General features: G+C 35.4%; 1 protein-coding gene across 8 annotated transcripts in view; it reads left to right on the top strand.

Annotated features, from left to right (window-relative positions):
- LOC121370829 (anoctamin-1-like) overlaps positions 1-19,765 on the top strand; it is a 79,608-nt gene that overhangs the window by 48,917 nt on the left and 10,926 nt on the right. For all 8 annotated transcript variants that reach the window (XM_041496324.1, XM_041496328.1, XM_041496323.1 and 5 more), the window contains 16 exons: positions 2,105-2,160; positions 2,987-3,090; positions 4,305-4,439; positions 5,312-5,469; positions 6,881-6,963; positions 7,441-7,512; positions 9,767-9,844; positions 10,603-10,806; positions 11,349-11,497; positions 11,969-12,023; positions 12,874-12,974; positions 13,890-14,026; positions 16,006-16,158; positions 16,917-16,969; positions 17,375-17,553; positions 18,153-18,258. In XM_041496324.1, the coding sequence (XP_041352258.1) occupies positions 2,105-2,160; positions 2,987-3,090; positions 4,305-4,439; positions 5,312-5,469; positions 6,881-6,963; positions 7,441-7,512; positions 9,767-9,844; positions 10,603-10,806; positions 11,349-11,497; positions 11,969-12,023; positions 12,874-12,974; positions 13,890-14,026; positions 16,006-16,158; positions 16,917-16,969; positions 17,375-17,553; positions 18,153-18,258 (1,823 nt within the window). The remainder of the gene's footprint in view (positions 1-2,104; positions 2,161-2,986; positions 3,091-4,304; positions 4,440-5,311; positions 5,470-6,880; positions 6,964-7,440; positions 7,513-9,766; positions 9,845-10,602; positions 10,807-11,348; positions 11,498-11,968; positions 12,024-12,873; positions 12,975-13,889; positions 14,027-16,005; positions 16,159-16,916; positions 16,970-17,374; positions 17,554-18,152; positions 18,259-19,765) is intronic.

Raw genomic sequence — 19,765 nt, forward strand, 5'->3', positions numbered from 1 at the left:
ACATTTGTATTTAAGTGCCAAGAAACATTTCTGATGGCCACTGTAACAGTAAATTTGTGCATGTTTGAACATTTTATAAGTCAGTGAAGTTAAAAGGATTCTAGAAATATATCTGTCCAGACTTTAATGCATACACATGACCATGCATGGAAACACTTCTCAAATTGGACCTGAATTATATAATTATAGTAATATAATTTTTATACATTGTCATGTTGGCTATTACTTTATAATAAATTATTCATTGTAGATTTATTTGGAGCACAGAATCGTCAGTGATATAACTTAACATATGTTTTTGTGGGAAATTAAACACGTTTGCATAAATATAATTATTTTGTTCCTGATGTACTGAATCTTTTAGTGTGGTCATAATTATATGCTTTTTTATATACTGATGTAAAAAAAATAAGGGAACACTTAATAACATAAACTAAATTTTAATTAATTACTAGACTAAAGGTAGTAATATCTGTATAGAATCCATAGATGTAATATGTGACTGAATGTCAGTACTGTGGGAATAACTGCCAGTATACGTGGTTAACTTCCTAACACTATGGATGAGGCGTTGTGGGCCCATTGAGCTATTTCTCACTCCAGCCAGTGCACCACGACTGGTACATCAAGGGCTGTGGTATGTGCTATCCTGTCTATGGGATGGTGTATATAAAATATCCTTTGCTGATAATTAAAAAGAGTAGCCATGAAGTGATGGCAACGGGTTTCTTCTCTCAATTACTATGTGGTCCTTAACCATATATTTGATGTCATATAACCGTAAATAAAATGTGTTGAGTGCGTTGTTAAATAAAACATTTCCTTCCTTCGTATGGATGAGGGTTTTGTTTAGTATTTATGTGCTCCTGCCTATTGGGCTATTTCTCGTTCCTGGTAGTGCACCACAACTGGTATGTCAAAGGCCATGGTATGTGCTATTCTACATGTATCTGTAGTATGGTACACATAAAAGATCCACTTACTGCTAATGGGGAAATTGTGGCAGGTTTCATCTCTGAGATTATACGTCAAAATAACCAGTGTTTGACATCCAATAGCCAATTATTAATAAATCAATCTACAACCCCTGCAATTGACCTTGGCAATCAGCAGTGCCGTGGAGATAGCTGTGGAATTTTTCATTCTCTATGGCACTTTTTCCTTAGACTATATTCAGGATTTTTTTTCAATGCCATGTTTTGTTTATTTGCTATGGTTAAACAAAATAAACTGAAACCTTTTATGTGATCTCTTATTTCTTTCTATCACTATATGTTAATGTAATAAAACTGACGTGCCCAGTTTTTAATGTAGTGGTATTTGACTGACATGCCCAGTTGTTAATGCGGTGGTATTTGACTGACGTACCCAGTTTTTAATGCAGTGGTATTTGACTGACGTACCCAGTTTTTAATGTGGTGGTATTTGACTGACTTACTCAGTTTTTAATATGGTAGTATTTGACTGACTTACTCAGTTTTTAATGTGGTGGTATTTGACTGACTTACTCAGTTTTTAATATGGTAGTATTTGACTGACTTACTCAGTTTTTAATGTGGTGGTATTTTGAATGACTTACTCAGTTTTTAATGTTGTGGTATTTTGACTGACTTACCCAGTTTTTAATGTGGTGGTATTTGACTGACTTACTCAGTTTTTAATGTGGTGGTATTTGACTGACTTGCTCAGTTTTTAATGTGGTGGTATTTGACTGACGTACCCAGTTTTTAATGCGGTGGTATTTGACTGACGTACCCAGTTTTTAATGTGGTGGTATTTGACTGACTTACTCAGTTTTTAATATGGTAGTATTTGACTGACTTACTCAGTTTTTAATGTGGTGGTATTTGACTGACTTACTCAGTTTTTAATATGGTAGTATTTGACTGACTTACTCAGTTTTTAATGTGGTGGTATTTTGAATGACTTACTCAGTTTTTAATGTTGTGGTATTTTGACTGACTTACCCAGTTTTTAATGTGGTGGTATTTGACTGACTTACTCAGTTTTTAATGTGGTGGTATTTGACTGACTTGCTCAGTTTTTAATGTGGTGGTATTTGACTGACTTACTCAGTTTTTAATGTGGTGGTATTTGACTGCAGGGTTCAAGAAGATGCTGGCTGATGGTTATTACTCTGCAGCCTTTCCACTACATGAGGTGGGTATTATGTTTTACACTCACTATCGTAGAGCACTTGTCTGACATTTGATGGGTCAAAGGTTCGATCCTCTCAATTGACAAAACTTATTTTAGGATTTCTCAATTCAACATCAAAGATATGTGTACTATCATCTGTGTAGGAAAGTACACATATATATAAATATATATATATATATATATATATATAAATATCTATTACTGTTATGTACAGGTACATTGTATGTTATAAATAAATCAGGACAATTGATGGTTTCAACACTAGTACAATACATTTTGTTCCATGTTTTATTGAAAGCAAGGAATTTGTTTGTTAAGATGGTAGAGTTTCAAGAAAATAAATGCAATTTTCCTGCAAGAGTTTTTGTCTGAAAACAATCCACTTTAAAACAACAAAGTTAAGAGAAGATAAAACTCGACGTTTCGTCTAGTATATAACTATATATACAGAATTCTTCAGTATGAGGGTAGCCCACGCTATGTTATTAGACAAATTCAAAACTTGTAATCCATGACATTTTAAAACAGTGGATTTTTGTGTTTTCGCTATGTTTGTGAAATAGTGTTTTGTGTTTTTGTGTATATTTAGGGTCACTGGAAGCAACTACATGTATATTGGTGTTTTATGTATGTTTATAAAATAGTGTTTTGTGTTTTTGTGTATATTTAGGGTCACTGGAAGCAACTACATGTATATTGGTGTTTTATGTATGTTTATAATGTTTTGTGTTTTTGTGTATATTTAGTGTCACTGGAAGCAACTACGTGTATATTGGTGTTTTATGTATGTTTATAAAATTGTGTTTTGTGTTTTTGTGCATATTAGGGTCACTGGAAGCCCGGGTCAGCTGACAACCCGCGCAAGGTGTTGTTTGACTACTGGGCCAACTGGAGAAACTTCCTCAAATTCCAGCCACACGACCACATCAGGTTCCAACAATTACTCCATGTTTACTAGATAATTAATATGTACTTATCTATATATATGTATTATATGGATTAATTTTGATGTATATCTTGTAATTACTCACTCATTCGGCTATTTTTTGTTCCAGCCAGTGCACCACAACTGAAACATGTATATCATTTCATTTCAACTTATTTTCATGCTTATATCCAATTAAGGTTCAAGCACGCTGTCCTGGGCACACACCTCATCTATCTGGTCTGTCTGTCCAGGACAGTGGGTTAGTTGTTAATGATTAGTGGTTGGTGAAAAAATAGGGGGTGTAGTGGTCTTACACCTACCCATTGAGTCGTTAAAACTCGCTCTGGGTGGGAGCTGGTACTGGGCTGCGAACCCAGTACCTACCAGCTTCATGTTCAGTGACTTAATCACAACACCAGCAAGGCCTGTACTGGTATATCAAAGGTTGTGGTATTCTGTCTGTGAGATGGGTGCATATAAAAGATTGTTTGCTACTAATCGAAAAATGTAGCAGGTTTCCTCTCTAAGACTACATGTCAAAATTACCAAATGTTTGACATTCAAAAGCTGATGATTAGTAAATCAGTGTGCTCTAGTGGTGTAGTTAAACACATTTAAAAAAAAAAGAAGTTTATTCAGGTATAATGTTCAAATTACAGGGTCATCCAAACATTGTCTCTCTCAGTTTCATTCTCTAACTTGCATTCCACACTGGGCATTTCATTCTCTTGGGCATTTGGCTAATGTCACTTTCACTATTTACCTGGCAATAATCTCAATTGGCAACTTTACCCAAACATTAGATATAATTATCCATACCATTTGACAATGGAAGAACAATATCTAATTGACATTGGTATGGTATTTTCCAATACAGAGATCAGGGGCAAAATTCCATCTGTTTGTGAGATGTGTACTATAAAACAATTATAAATGGGCAGAATTACAAAGTCTGTTTTTGACTTGCATGCATGGAATTATTTACAATGCTTAAACACCTACGATTAAAAAAAACCTGTATGCTTAAACACTTGTGTTCTCTAAAAAAAACTTAGTCCCAATATCTTTATTAAAAAATATTGACTTTAAAGAATGAGTAAGTCATTCAGAATCCATTCTAATTATCAAAGATATTTTTTTGTACCATTCAGACATATATTTTTTTTTACTATTTAATATTCTTTATAAATTACCTGTTTATAATTTCTTTTTCCAGGCAATATTTTGGTGAGAAGATTGCCATGTACTTCGCCTGGCTTGGTTTCTACACAACTATGCTGGTTCCCGCCTCCGCCGTTGGCCTTATTGTTTTCATTTATGGTTGTATCATCATGTACACCAACACTGCTACGTAAGTCACTCACAAAGGCAGAGCTGCCAATTTTCATGCATTTTACAAGAGACTTGACAAATTTGAACCCTTTCTCCTAATCCTGTGCAAGTGCAGCCCTGTGAATTCTCACTCAAACATGCAGAATCAATTTGATTTTAAATTCAGAATATCCCACTTTATTTTGCTAAACCTTCAGATAGCAGTTAGAAGAGCTTCACGGGTGTCCGAAAGAGATGCCAAAATATTTGCTTAGTACATTTTGACCCATCAGTATTACCTGGTTTTTATGGTTACTCAATAAAATTAATTAATGGCCAGTAGATCTTCTGGTCAGGCTTTGTTAAGTGTATTGTGTGAACAAGTTTTGATCACATGATTTCTAAACATTGTTTGAGTGCATCTAGTATGTTTTTTTTAAATGTATCTTGTAGCATATGTGAAGAAAAATGTCATAAATATCTCAGGGTCAGTGCAGATGGTATGGCTGGTACAGCCATAGCTGTACCACTTTTAGAAAAGGTACGGCCATGACAGACCTCATTTGTGTGTGTGTGTGTGTGTGTGTGTGTGTGTGTGTGTTTTGTTATATCTGTGAAAATGTCCTTCACTTGTGAATTTGAAAGGAGTCTGGCAACCTCGAGCCATACCACTATTTTGTTTTACACCGTGCCGCCCATGTATCTAATGGCCCTTAATTAATTTTGTTAAGTATAATGTGCAATGATTATGGACAACTGGGCATTACCAAATATTTATATTGCACATTTGACTAATTAGTTTTTTTCACACTGATGTACATCTCTTGTATTTGTTAACATAGACTTATATTGCAAATATATATTGCTTAAAATACCAAACATACACAAAGGGATTTTTGTTGTTGTTTTCAGCTCAGAACTCTGTGCAGCTGACAACATTACCATGTGTCCACTCTGCGACAAACAGTGCCCCTACTGGAAACTCAGTGAGGCCTGCACCCATTCTGCTGCAAGTCGAATATTTGATAATGGAGCCACTGTGTTTTTTGCTGTGTTTATGTCATTGTGGGGTATGTACTTTTATTATTTTATATTTTGTCAAGCGTGTGTGCAGGGTTTTTTTTCAGGATTCAAACAAAGCAATTTAAAAAAAACTTTCTCTGGGTTTTCATGACCTGAACCCCCTAGAAACTTTGCTTGGGCAGTCTGGCCCTTCCCCCATGCATAATTTTCTGCACATGTGCCTGTTTGTGTATCCAAAATGCAATAATGTAAAATATAGAACATAATTATTTTATATCTCTAACATATATTTAAAATGAAATGTCGTCCATGATGGGGTAAATTATAAAATTTAATGTATTTAATTTAATCAGGCAGGCAGACACACACACACACACACACACTAACACACACACACATTACTAACACACACACACATTACTAACAAACACAAACGTGCACACACACATACACTCACATTACTAACACACACACATTACTAACACACACACATATACACACAATACTAACACACACACACACACACATTACTAACACACACACACACATACACATTACTAACACACACATACACATTACTAACACACACACATATACACACACATTACTAACACACACATATACACACACATTTACACACACATTACTAACACACACATATACACACACATTACTAACACACACACACATACACACACATTACTAACACACACATATACACACATTACTAACACACACACACACATTACTAACACACACATGCACACACATTACTAACACACATACACACATTACTAACACACACACACACATACACACACATTACTAACAAACACCCACATACACACATATTACTAACACACACACACACACACATACACACACATTACTAACACACACACATACACATATACACACATTACTAACACACACACACATACACACATACATTACTAACACACACACATTACTAACACACACACACATACACACATTACCAACACACACACATACACACACATTACTAACACACATACACACACATTACTGACACACATACACACACATTACTGACACACATACACATACACACACACACCTATACACACATTACTAACACACACACATTACTAACACACACACACATACACACATTACTAACACACACACACACATACACACATTACTAACACACATACACACACACACAAACATAACTAACACTCGCACATTACTAACACACACACACACACACACATACACACACATTACTAACACACACACACACAAACACATATTACTAACACACACACATACACACACATTACTAACACACGCACACATACACACACACACACATACACACATGTTACTAACACACACACACACACACATTACTAACACACACACACACACACACTTGACTAAATACATGTACATAGTGTTTCTTTGTTACAGGGACATTATTTTTGGAATTCTGGAAGAGAAGACAAGCCACAATCCAACACAAGTGGGATCTTACAAACTTCATTCATGAAGAGGTACTTTAATTAATTTATAAAACTCGTCATCTTTTGTCTCTGAAAATAGATCTGTATGGTGCATGCCATAATGATATGGAAATAGTTTATTGGGTCAGGATATAGCTCAGTCAGTACAGTGCCCGTCCAATGTACCTGGGTCGTAGGATGAAACCTCAGTGGTCCCATTGTTTTCCCCCATCTCAACCAGTGTCCCATGGTATGTGCTGTCCTGTCTGTGGAAATGTTCATTTAAAAGATCTCTTGCTACTAATAGAAAAAGTTTCAGTAATACTGTAGACGTTTCGACATACAATAGCCAATGATTAATTAATCATTGTGCTCTAGTAGTATTGTTTAAGACGACAAACTTTTAACTTGAACTTCTATATAAATGTTGCAGGTTATCCAAACAACAAGTCATTAGGACAACTGTATTTCCTCTTTGTAACCAGTTATTAATGGTATTTATTGTGTGGATGTTTTTTTCTTTTACAGGAACCGCCTCGACCAGAATATCTTGCAACACTTCAAAACCATGAAATCATGAAAGTCAATCCTATCACTGGGGTACAAATGTTATTTCTTCATCCTTATCCTTGTGTCATCAAACTGTAGTCTTGCTAGTTACTTACCATTTATTATTGGATTTAATATAGAGTAAAATATTTTATGTTTTCAATGAACAATTTTGTTGAATGAAAATCTTCCAAGCATAATCACAAACTTGGTGTGGTAGTATATCCCAGAAAATCTATATGTTACAAATCATAATTAGGTTATTGTGATGAATTAATTTTTCTGTTGAAAATATGCTATATGTGGTATTGCAAACAAAGCACAAAGACTATGGTTTTATGTTGGATACGGGGCGGGGTCCATTGAGCTATTTCTTGTTCCAGCCAATGCACCATAACTGATATATCAAAGGCAGTGGTATGTACTACCCTGTATGTGGGATGGTGCATATAAAAGATCCCTTGCTGCTAATCGGAAAGAGTAGCCCATGAAGTGGTGACAGCGGGTTTCCTCTCTCAATATCTGTGTGGTCCTTAACCATATGTCTGATGCTATATAACCGTTTCTTTTTATGTTGGATACACCTATACTTTACTTTTGCATGTACTAATGCTAGTACTACTACTAAGAACATTGTAAAATATTATACAGTAGTAGCACCTTTAGTTTGCACTTGACAAACATGATGTTTTGCAAGTTGCTGTTGTAGTAGGTTTTTACTGTCATAGGTGTAGACTATATAGGTTTTACTGTGTAAATCACCAGTGTAAACAATACAGGTTTTACTGTTTATATCACAAGTGTAGACTGTAAACATAGGTATAACTGTTTATATCACCAGTGTAGACTGTAGGTTTTACTGTTTATATCACTACTGTAGACTGTATAGGTTTTACTGTCTATATCGCCAGTGTAGACTTTATAGGTTTTACTGTTTATATCACCAGTGTAGACTGTATAGGTTTTACTGTTTATATCACCAATGTAGATTACCCCTGTGCGTGCTGTAACCTCACTGTGGTGCAGGGGTGTAACATTCTCTTTGAGAATGGCCAATACAGCACAAATTGAAGTTTAGAGTAAATTTCGGTGTCCGTAAAATTCTGTGATATTTATATTTGTATTTTTGCACAGTTCTTTACACTGTTTTTGTTTAAACCTTGAATTTTTATATTGATGTTGATCATCACTTTATTTATTTGCATTTCCATAGTTTGACACCCAATAGCCGATGTATTTTTCGTGCTGGGGTGTCGTTAAACATTCATTCATTCATTCATTCAATGTAGATTATACAGGTTTTACCGTTTATATCACCAGTGTAGACTGTATAGGTTTTACTGTTTATATCACCACTGTAGACTGTATAGGTTTTACTGTTTATATCACCAGTGTAGACTGTATAGGTTTTACTGTTTATATCACCACTGTTGACTATAGGTTTTACTGTTTATATCACCACTGTAGCCTGTATAGGTTTTACTGTTTATATAACCACTGTAGACTGTATAGGTTTTACTGTTTATATCACCACTGTAGCCTGTATAGGTTTTACTGTTTATATAACCACTGTAGACTGTATAGGTTTTACTGTTTATATCACCAGTGTAGACTATAGGTTTTACTGTTTATATCACCACTGTAGACTGTATAGGTTTTACTGTTTATATCACCACTGTTGACTATAGGTTTTACTGTTTATATCACCACTGTAGACTGTATAGGTTTTACTGTCTATATCACCAGTGTAGACTGTATAGGTTTTACTGTTTATATCACCACTGTAGACTGTATAGGTTTTACTGTCTATATCACCACTGTAGACTGTATAGATTTTATTGTTTATAGCACCACTGTAGACTGTATAGGTTTTACTGTCTATATCGCCAGTGTAGACTGTATAGGTTTTACTGTCTATATCGCCACTGTAGACTGTATAGATTTTACTGTCTATATCGCCATTGTAGACTGTATAGATTTTATTGTTTATATCGCCAGTGTAGACTGTATAGGTTTTACTGTTTATATCACCACTGTAGACTGTATAGGTTTTACTGTTTATATCGCCACTGTAGACTGTATAGGTTTTACTGTTTATATCGCCACTGTAGACTGTATAGGTTTTACTGTTTATATCGCCACTGTAGACTATAGGTTTTACTGTTTATATCGCCACTGTAGACTGTATAGGTTTTACTGTTTATATCGCCACTGTAGACTGTATAGGTTTTACTGTCTATATCACCAGTGTAGACTGTATAGTGTAAGAAGAGTGTATAGTGTAAGAAGCTGTTTCTAATTTCAGATGAAGGAGCCACATCTCCCGTTCTGGCGACGGAGATTCCCCGTCTTCATGCTGTCGTACTCCGTCATGATCTTCCTCGTGAGTTTCACACAGCAAACAGTCTCAGACAGTAAACATGATGAAAATGTGTATTGCTTTAAAGAATATGCCAAGGAATTGTTCATGTCCAAAATTGTTCCAGTTCTCTTTAGTTGAGCTAACCTAGGTTTCAGAAGATGTTAGCAACCAGGGGTTTGGGATGCAAGCAGTTATATAGATTTGATTGCCATTAGGAAGATGATGTGTTTTCTTCAGAGTTTGGGTTCAGTTTTCATGATGCTGATGAGTATTTCTAAGCAAAAAATGAATGTGTTTTGTAGAGGGGAGTGTGAGAACAGTTTTATATTGGTTTGATTAAATCTGAGGCCAGATGCTAGACATCTGACTGTTATTGATTAAAAATGCATTAGGGAGTCTTCAGACAAAACAAATTTCTTCATATTTTAATTCAAATACTTGCACTTTGGATGTGATAAAAAATAATAGGCTAATTCTTACGGTAACCTAACCTCTAACAAAAACACGATCTCATGAAATCATCAATTTTCCCCCAGCAATTCGAGGACCTGGCAGGGCACTTATAAAACCTTTAGAGTCTGAGACTTAATTGTCATGCAATGCCATACATACTGCATGCTTGTGATATCATTTGAGATTGAGTCTGGACTCTAAAAAGTTTATAAGCACAGGCCCAGTTCAGGTAAAATATTTCTCAAAATGGGAATCATTCAAAGTTTCCCTCACACTAGTAGTTTAAATATTAATTTAATAAATGTAAATGTCAATTTGTTTTCTAGGCAGCGCTCGCTATTGGCGCTGTGATTGGAGTGATAGCCTATCGAGTCTCCATGCTCGCAGCCTTACAACTGCTGCCAAAGCAGATTCAGGTGAACAACACGGTGGGCACAACAACCGTTAACCTCATATACCAGAACGCAAGTCTTGTTACCACGGTTACTGCAGCTCTTATCAATTTGGCATTCATCATCCTTCTCAATTTTGTAAGTATGATTTCTTTGCTTTTCATATATAATTTCATAAAATCTTAAAATTTTCTTAAGAATAAACAAGTCTTATCAGTTGGATGTGGTTATTGCTAGAGGTACACCATATGCATGAGTGTCACCAGGAATTGAAAGGTTTAGGAGTTTGTGGCTTAAATTAAACAATGGGTGTCACCTGGAATTTATTTTAAGTTTTGGAATTTGTGGCTTAAAATAAACAGGGTGCATGTGTGTCACCAGGAATTTGTGTAAGGTTGAACGTGTTATAGTTCATCGCTAATAATAATTTTTTTAAGGTGAAGAACTGCAGAAAATAATAGTATTTGTTAACAAGGGGCTCATTCATACCCACTAACACTGTCTTGTTAATGCGCCTGTTGTCCCTTAAATTAAATTCCTGACAAAAAACAAAAACATATAATCAATTAGTTTCCATTTAATCAATGTGAACTCACAACAACCAGCTGTGACATAAAAGTGTCAATAGACTAATTAGCTGTTTTAATGAAACTGTTTTGACATGAGATCATGTTTTTCAGATTTATGGCTACCTGGCCTTCTGGCTGACGGATTTGGAGTGTCTGCGGACACAGAGCGAGTACGACAACAGCATCACTCTGAAACTGTTCGCTCTGCAGTTCTGTAACTACTTCTCTTCTATTGTCTACATCGCTTTCTTCAAAGGGAGGTAAATAGCCATTTTATATTGGCTAGAGTGTCAAAACAAACCCATGCATCTACTAAATAGGTTTTTAGTTCAGACTTTTTTCTTTATTTTTTTAATTGAGACTATTTTTTTTTTTTTTTGTTTAGTAGTATTACTTTTTCCGATGGCAGCTGTGACATCAATTTTTGTGCTTTACTCCATGTGTCACAAACTACAGGTTGTAGAACTGTGAAACTTGGTTTACAGTTGCAACTGTCAGTGTTCACCTCAATGTATGGTAGTCAGTTTTAAATAGATATACATGTAATAGTTGTTTATTTTTGTAGATTTTATTAATAGCAAACCAGTAAATTATTTTGCTGCTCTGCAAGTTAAATATTTAATAGCTGGGTTTTTTAAATAAATTATACACAGTATTGCTGTCCTTTAGTTTCTCTACAACAAAGTATTTAATTTGTAAACTGTTGAAATGGTTTCTGTTGTAATTCGCAGGTTTGTGGGACGACCAGGAAAGTACAGAACAATATTTGGTGCCAGACAAGAGGAGGTTAGTTGTGTGTTCTTGTGTAGAATCTTTGTGTTAAACTGGTGAAAATATGTCTTTATTAATACATGTTACTGAAATGGGGGGTGGGGGGGGGGGGGGGTAGCCTACAAAACCCCTCATTGGAATGTAGCACTTTTTCATATTAAAAACTAATCTGATGACCCTGTGTAGGACCTATATTATGTCTATGTATTGTGCCTTACTTAACCTGAATTATGAAACTACATTGTCTAAAACACCTTTTTTTTGGATAACAACTTCCAAGTTAAATTCTCTTCCTTTTTGTATGAAGTTTATATCCCTGTAAAATATGTGTCATTCTTGACATCAACTTGGTATTCATTGTATGCAATAAGTATCACATGAACACATGTATCTGCTTGTAATAACGAGCACCTTGCTTTATTTAATGTATTTTTTTACTGGCGTCAGTGGTGTAGTGCTTAAGCCATCGGACATAAGGCTGGTAGGTACTGAGTTCGCAGCCTGGTACCGGCTTCCACAAAGAGCAGGTTTTAATCACTCAGTGGGTAGCTACAATGTACATGTAGGTGTATGGGTAACTAGGTATAAGGCCACTACACCGACTTCTCTCTCACTAACCACTAACAACTAACCCTCTGTCCTGGACAGACAACCCAAGTAGCTGAAGTGTATGCCCAGGACAACGTGCTTGAACCTTAATTTGATATAAGCATGAAAATAAGTTGCAATAAGTGACTGAAATATGTGTCATTATTGACATAAACTTGGTATTCATTGTATGCAATAAGTGTGTTATGAACATGTGTATCTACCTGTAATAACAAGCACCTTGCTTTATTTGATGTTTTATTGTGTTGTTTCACAGTGCGAGGCTGGAGGCTGTCTCATCGAACTCTGCATCCAACTGGCTATCATCATGATAGGGAAGCAACTCATTCAGAACAACTTCATTGAAATAGTCCTACCGTAAGTAGTGGCCACCATGTGGAACCTTCACGGTCACCATGCACATTTATCTATTGAAAATACCTAAATAATGAATTGTGCAATGAATATTTGTTATTCAGGCCTCAAAGAAAAGTGAAAAGGTCCTTAATAATTAAAGTTTTTTAGGTAAATTTGTTCAAAATTTTATAGCTTTAATATGATTCAGCTTTGTTAATTTTCATGAGTTTGGTAACAGTAGACCACACTGTTTAAAAGTGACAGACCCTTGTTTTTAAACATTAGAGTCATTTGTGGTAATTGAAATCAAACATTACTTAGATTTTATTGTTTAGATTATTCATTTCAGTACATCTGAAATGTTTCACTTAGTGTGATTTGAGGTAGTGAAAACAATTTTAAATTGTTCAAATGTTATTTTTTTTTAAAACAACACAAACTTTTAACACAGTGACAAAGACATTTTTTGTTTTTGGACTTCACAAGCATGGATGATGTTATGAGATGGATGATGAAGCTGTAGTATTTCCATTTTGGTATGGGACTACTTGACAGGACTGCTCCACGCTTGCTGTCAGTTGAGCTATCTTGGTATGATCTGAGCCAGGGGTACATGGAATCTGCAGTGCATGCTGGGTAATCATCCCCCATGCGGGGGTCATACACTTGAGACACACACATAATCGCACCCATGAAGTGGGTGAAACTTGGTGTATGTGGCCTTACACCTACCCGTTAAACCTAGCGGTGCACTCACTCTGGGTTGGCGCCGGTACTTACATGAAAATCCCTCATTGCCTCAGGTGGGATGTGAACCCAGTACCTACCAGTCTCTAGTCCAATGGCATAACCACTACACCACTGAGGTCAGTTTCTTCAAATAAATTAATAAATGGACACAAGTGTATAGTTGCATTGTATATATTTTAATTTCAGGAAGTTGATTAAGTTTGTTAAGCGAAAATGCTCCAAAGAAACAAAGGAACAAAAGTTGGCACGGACAGCATGGGAGAAAGATATGAAATTACAACCTGCACAAAATACTTCTCTCTTCTACGAGTATCTGGAAATGGGTTTGTTTGTATTGTAACAATTCTCTTTAATTAGTGAAACACTTCTCTCTTCTATGAGTATCTGGAAATGGATTTGTTTGTATTGTAACAATTCTCTTTAATTATTGAAATACTTGTCTCTTATATGAATATCTGGAAATGGGTTTATATTTGAACAATTCTCTATATAGTTTATGAATATCTGGAAATGGGTTTATATTTTAACAATTCTCTATATAATTTATGAATATCTGGAAATGGGTTTATATTTTAACAATTCTCTATATAGTTTATGAATATCTGGAAATGGATTTATATTTTAACAATTCTCTATATAGTTTATGAATATCTGGAAATGGGTTTATGTTGTAACAATTCTCTATATAGTTTATGAATATCTGGAAATGGGTTTATGTTGTAACAATTCTCTATGTAGTTCATTAATATCTGGAAATGGGTTTATGTTGTAACAATTCTCTATAGTTATTGAAATACTTCTCTCTTCTATGAATATCTGGAAATGGGTTTGTATTGTAACAATTCTCTTGAATTATTGAAACACTTCTCTCTTCTATCAGTATCTGGAAATGGGTTTATATTGTAACAATTCTCGATAAATATTGAGTTTCTTCTCTCTTCTATGAATATCTGGAAATGAGTTTGTATTGTATTCTCTGTAGTTACTGAGTTACTTCTCTCTTCTATGAATATCTGAAAATGAGTTTGTATTGTAACAATTCTCTACATGTATATTGATTAGATAGTATTAAACTCTTCTTCCAATATCTTGAAATGATTTTGTATTATACCAGTTCTCTCTTGTGCTTTGATATGGAACATTGATATGTTTTGGAGTTTTAATGACAATTTATTGTTGTCAGTGAAGTTGTCATTAACTCTTTCACCACTAAGTATTTATTGCACTATAGTTCCCTGCACCCTGAGTTTATATTGCAAATTTAGGGTCACATTAGGTAATGGATAAAACCAGTTAATCTATCGGTAATTTTGATTACAAACTATACATTTCCAGAAAGGGGAGTGGATAGACTGTCTAAATATAAAATAATATTTTTAAAATGATATACCATACAGGTGAAAACCAGGTAAATACAGGTAAAATTTGCATATCTTTCATGTATTTGATAAATGAAACATGATAATAATGTGAAAATAAAGTCAAGATTGATCAATAAGTTATGTATTTAATTAATTTGAATTTCACAAAGTATATACAAGTTGACTTACAATGCCAGTGGAGCCACAGTGATTACAGGTATTGAACAACCCGAATGAAAGTTTGGTTCGCTTTCTCATGGCATTCATGTTTGTAAATTCCACAATTTTTTCAAACATTGCATTGGTATAAAACAAAGAAAAATACTGAGTGGCCTTAGTGTCAATGTCAAACAATTTTACGGGGCCTGGATTTTTAACAAAAGTTGATCGGCACCTAACTAAATATGGCTCACGTGTCCAGGTAAATTCAGGTGCATGATAAAACAATGGCAAGTCATCTTGCAGGTCGTCATCGGCATCGTTTTCTTCTAAGTTTGCACGCTGAATGATGTTTTGTTCAAGCTCGCCAATTTCGATTAAATCAAACGCACCAAAGTCCATGTTATTCCACATTTCATCGTCTGAAAACTCATTGTCGGAATCTCCGTCATTGCTCACAACAGGTGAATTATCTCCGTTGGAATTCATTTCAAAATACAGATAAAATATTGATATAAACTTGCAAAAACTATTTGAAAACAACGTAAAACCTGGGCGCAGCCATAAACAAACTTCACACGTGGTTTATGCTCGCGCGAGATTTTAGCTAATTATAATAATGACGCGTCACTCGGCGCCAAATATGAACAGGTGTTACAAGCCGCTATACCGGCCTGTCGTGCTGAGCGGAGTTGTTATTTGTAAGCCGGTATACCGGCCTGTAGGGGTGAAAGAGTTAAAGTGGTATTGTTCATGTTTTTTTCTTCTTCTTCTGTTTTCAGTTTTACAGTTTGGTTTCCTAACTATCTTTTGTGCTGCATTTCCCCTTGCTCCACTATTTTCTCTTCTCAACAACATCATAGAGATTCGAACCGATGCACTCAAGTTTATTACACACTTAAGACGGCCGATGGCAGAGCGGGTAGCCACAATAGGTAAATAAGAAAATCTTATTTTTACTTTGAATTCATGCTTAACTACTGCAAGCTGACACACCGTATATCACATACTCACTCATATTCACTCATTCATATTTCCCAGTTTTGCACATGGCACTGACCGGAAATAACAGTAGAACAACACTGATCGAGGCTAATCTTGATAATGCCCACTTTAGTTTTTTGTTTTTGCCTTAAAAATACCTGGGAATTTTGAGTTAAAAAGGTGGTTTTAGGTAAGTATTTTCAGTTGACAACAATGGTGGAGCATGGAATTTATAGCTGATTTAGAACGTTTTACCAACAATGAAAATCAAGAAATATTGGGATATGAATCATAGTTTGTTTCCAGTAAAACAGAGTTATTGTACTAATGGCCATAAATACTGGACATCTAGCCACAAAAGTGCAACTTTATAAATGTTTGGCCTAATTTTAATCAACATTAACTGATCTAAAATATAATTAAAATTAGTAAAACTCACAAAAATAATACTTTTCGATTCACATATAAACATTTTATGTATTTATAAACATTTTAAGTGAAAATATGAGTAAAAGATATTAATTTGACCCATTCAGCATGGTTTTTGTCAAAAATTAAACCAATAGTCAGAAGGTTAATTCAGTTGAGATTGCTGTTCTGATTGATATACATGTAAACATCTGTTAATCTTTTGTGATTAAATGATTATTATGTCTTTGTTTTGGTGTCTGAAAAGATTTATTTTAGACAGGTATTAATTGATTTTCAGGTATCTGGTACAGTGTTCTGTATGGCCTTTCAAGAATTGCTATCATATCAAATGTAAGTATTGATCTCAAATGGCTGTAAAATGACTTACTAAATACATGTATATTTTGACAAATTTTAGTTGAAATGTATTCAGTTTATTTTATATATTATTCTGGTACTTCAAAAATATATGTACTGAATGTGTGTAATAAATCAACAGAAACTATAAATTTCCAGCAAATAAAATAAAAATAAAAACACTATTAATCACTTTATTTTTGGCAAGTATTTTCATTTGACAACAATGGCGGCATGTCGCGGTCATTTCCAGGGATCGATAGCTGATTGTGACAGCTAATTTGATAATAAATTTGATTAAGATTAAGCATGAACAAAATGGTAGCTCATGCAGTTTGTGTAGGCCTGCTTTGAAGCATTTGTTAATGAGAAGTATTTTGAGAATATATTTTGTTTTAGGCCTTCATCATTGCTCTGACATCTGACACCATACCACGGTTGGTGTACCAGCTGCGGTACAGTGAAGATGGCAGTTTGAAGGGTTACATAAATTTCACCTTGGCTACCTTCAACACCGCAGATTTCCAGGCTGACCATGGTCCGGCTGACAACTTGAAAGGAAATGTAACACAGTGCAGGTCAGTATCTTCAAAATTAGTAATACCAAACAATAACTGGACAACCTTCAACTCAGGGGGCAGGAGTTAGGTCAGTCTGTCGCAGGAGTTAGGTCAGTCTGTCGCAAGATCGAACCACCTCAGTGGATTGATATACTGATTTTCACAACCCTCCCTTGCATAACACGAGTACAGTTTGTAATATATGTATTTGTGTACTACAGGTACCGTGATTTCCGCAACCCTACCTGGCAGGTCAGAGAGCAGACCCTACAGTCTGTAATATATGTGTTTGTGTACTGCAGGTACCGTGATTTTCGCAACCCTACCTGGCAGGTCAGAGAGCAGGCCCTACAGTCTGTAATATATGTGTTTGTGTTCTGCAGGTACCGTGATTTCCACAACCCTACCTGGCAGGTCAGAGAGCAGGCCCTACAGTCTGTAATATATGTTTGTGTACTGTAGGTACCGTGATTTCCACAACCCTACCTGGCAGGTTAGGAAGTGCAGTCTGTAATATATGTGTTTGTGTACTGCAGGTACCGTGATTTCCACAACCCTACCTGGCAGGTCAGAGAGCAGGCCCTACAGTCTGTAATATATGTATTTGTGTTCTGCAGGTACCGTGATTTCCGCAACCCTCCCTGGGAAGATAGAGAGTACAGGCGATCTGAGGTCTTCTGGCACATCCTGGCAGCCCAGCTTGCATTCGTCCTCGTCTTTGAGGTTTGGCTTAAGTTTATTTTACAGTATTTCTTACAGTTGATCTTACAGTTGATCTTACAGTATCAATCATTGCTCTGTGACCAGCTCATCAGAGGTTGTGGGGTGTGCATATAAAAGATAAGATATCAAAAAGTTAAAATATTCAATTAATTAAAGGTCTACATTTATCAAAAATGTAATTCATTATTGTTTGGTATCTACGTATACCTTTTACAATATATATGAAGTATCAATAAAATAAATTTTAAAAAATGTATACGTTTTTAATATATTTGCAATAAAAAGTCGCTTTTTTCCCATCGCTTGCCAAAAAGCCTCTGAACTCCAAGAGTCGAGTCACGTGACCCCGTGACGTGCTAACTGGCATAACATGAACGCGTGATTCGCAGCCTTTCAGTCATTTTACATGGAAGTGGAACACGTGTATTTTTAAAACATGAAAATGTTATTCTATTGAATTGAATTATATGTTTGGAATATTATTTTGAAGATATCTTTCAAATGTGAAACATGGTGAACCATTGTTCGGTGTATGGATGTACAAAAGCTGCAGTTAAAAGCAAAAGAAGTTTGCAAATCAAACTGACACTGTTTTCACGGAAGCAGTTCTTAAACCGAATACGAAGATGGGATTCGATTTGTAGTGACCACTTCACACCTGGGGATTACGACAATTATCTAAGATGGTCGATGGGAATGGCACCAAAACTTTTGTTAAAGAACTTGTCTGTTCCAAGCCTGTATCCCTCCTGTTCAGCCTATTTGCAGCCTGGAGCCCGAACGTCGCCCGGAGACAAAAACAAAGCCCGAATGTTAATGCCGAGGTGTACACTGTTCATATTTGGCACAAAGATACACCTCAACACGATGCATTTATATATGTTAAACAAATATTTTTTAGAAACAAATCGCATTTTTCATGTTCGGACTGTACATAACGATATCCCAAACATTGCGCGAAGACAAAAACAGATAGGGCTACCGAATATTAATGTGATTTTTTTCTAAAAAATATTTTTCCTACATTTATTGTTTTAACATATACAGTCAGACCTCGTTACAACGACGGTCGTTACTGCGACATTTACTCCATCCGACCACAACTTGTCGGGAACAAACGTACATCAGTGTTATTCTGTTCATTACAATGGAATTCACACTTTCCGAACACTGACAGCAAATTAGGAACAAACGTGTATCAATATCTGGCGTCTGAAAACACCTCTTTACAACGACATTACATAATCACAGATGCTGTAGCATATTGGCAGTACACACACAACCACTTAGATTCCTTGATCTTGTAGTGAGCCAACTGTGTCACATGCTGTCTAAGCTACTGATGTCTGCGAAATCTGAATTTATTTTTGCAAATAAGCCTTTAGTTAACCAATTAAAGGATTAACTTCGAACAATAAAATCTTCTATTTTCATATTTTGTAAACGAAACAGGTACCAATCGTAGATGTCTGTAACCAAGTAATGATTAGACTGACGATGAATGCGC

Source organism: Gigantopelta aegis, chromosome 4 (genome assembly GCF_016097555.1).
Source record: "Gigantopelta aegis isolate Gae_Host chromosome 4, Gae_host_genome, whole genome shotgun sequence".
Lineage (NCBI taxonomy): Eukaryota > Metazoa > Mollusca > Gastropoda > Neomphalida > Peltospiridae > Gigantopelta > Gigantopelta aegis.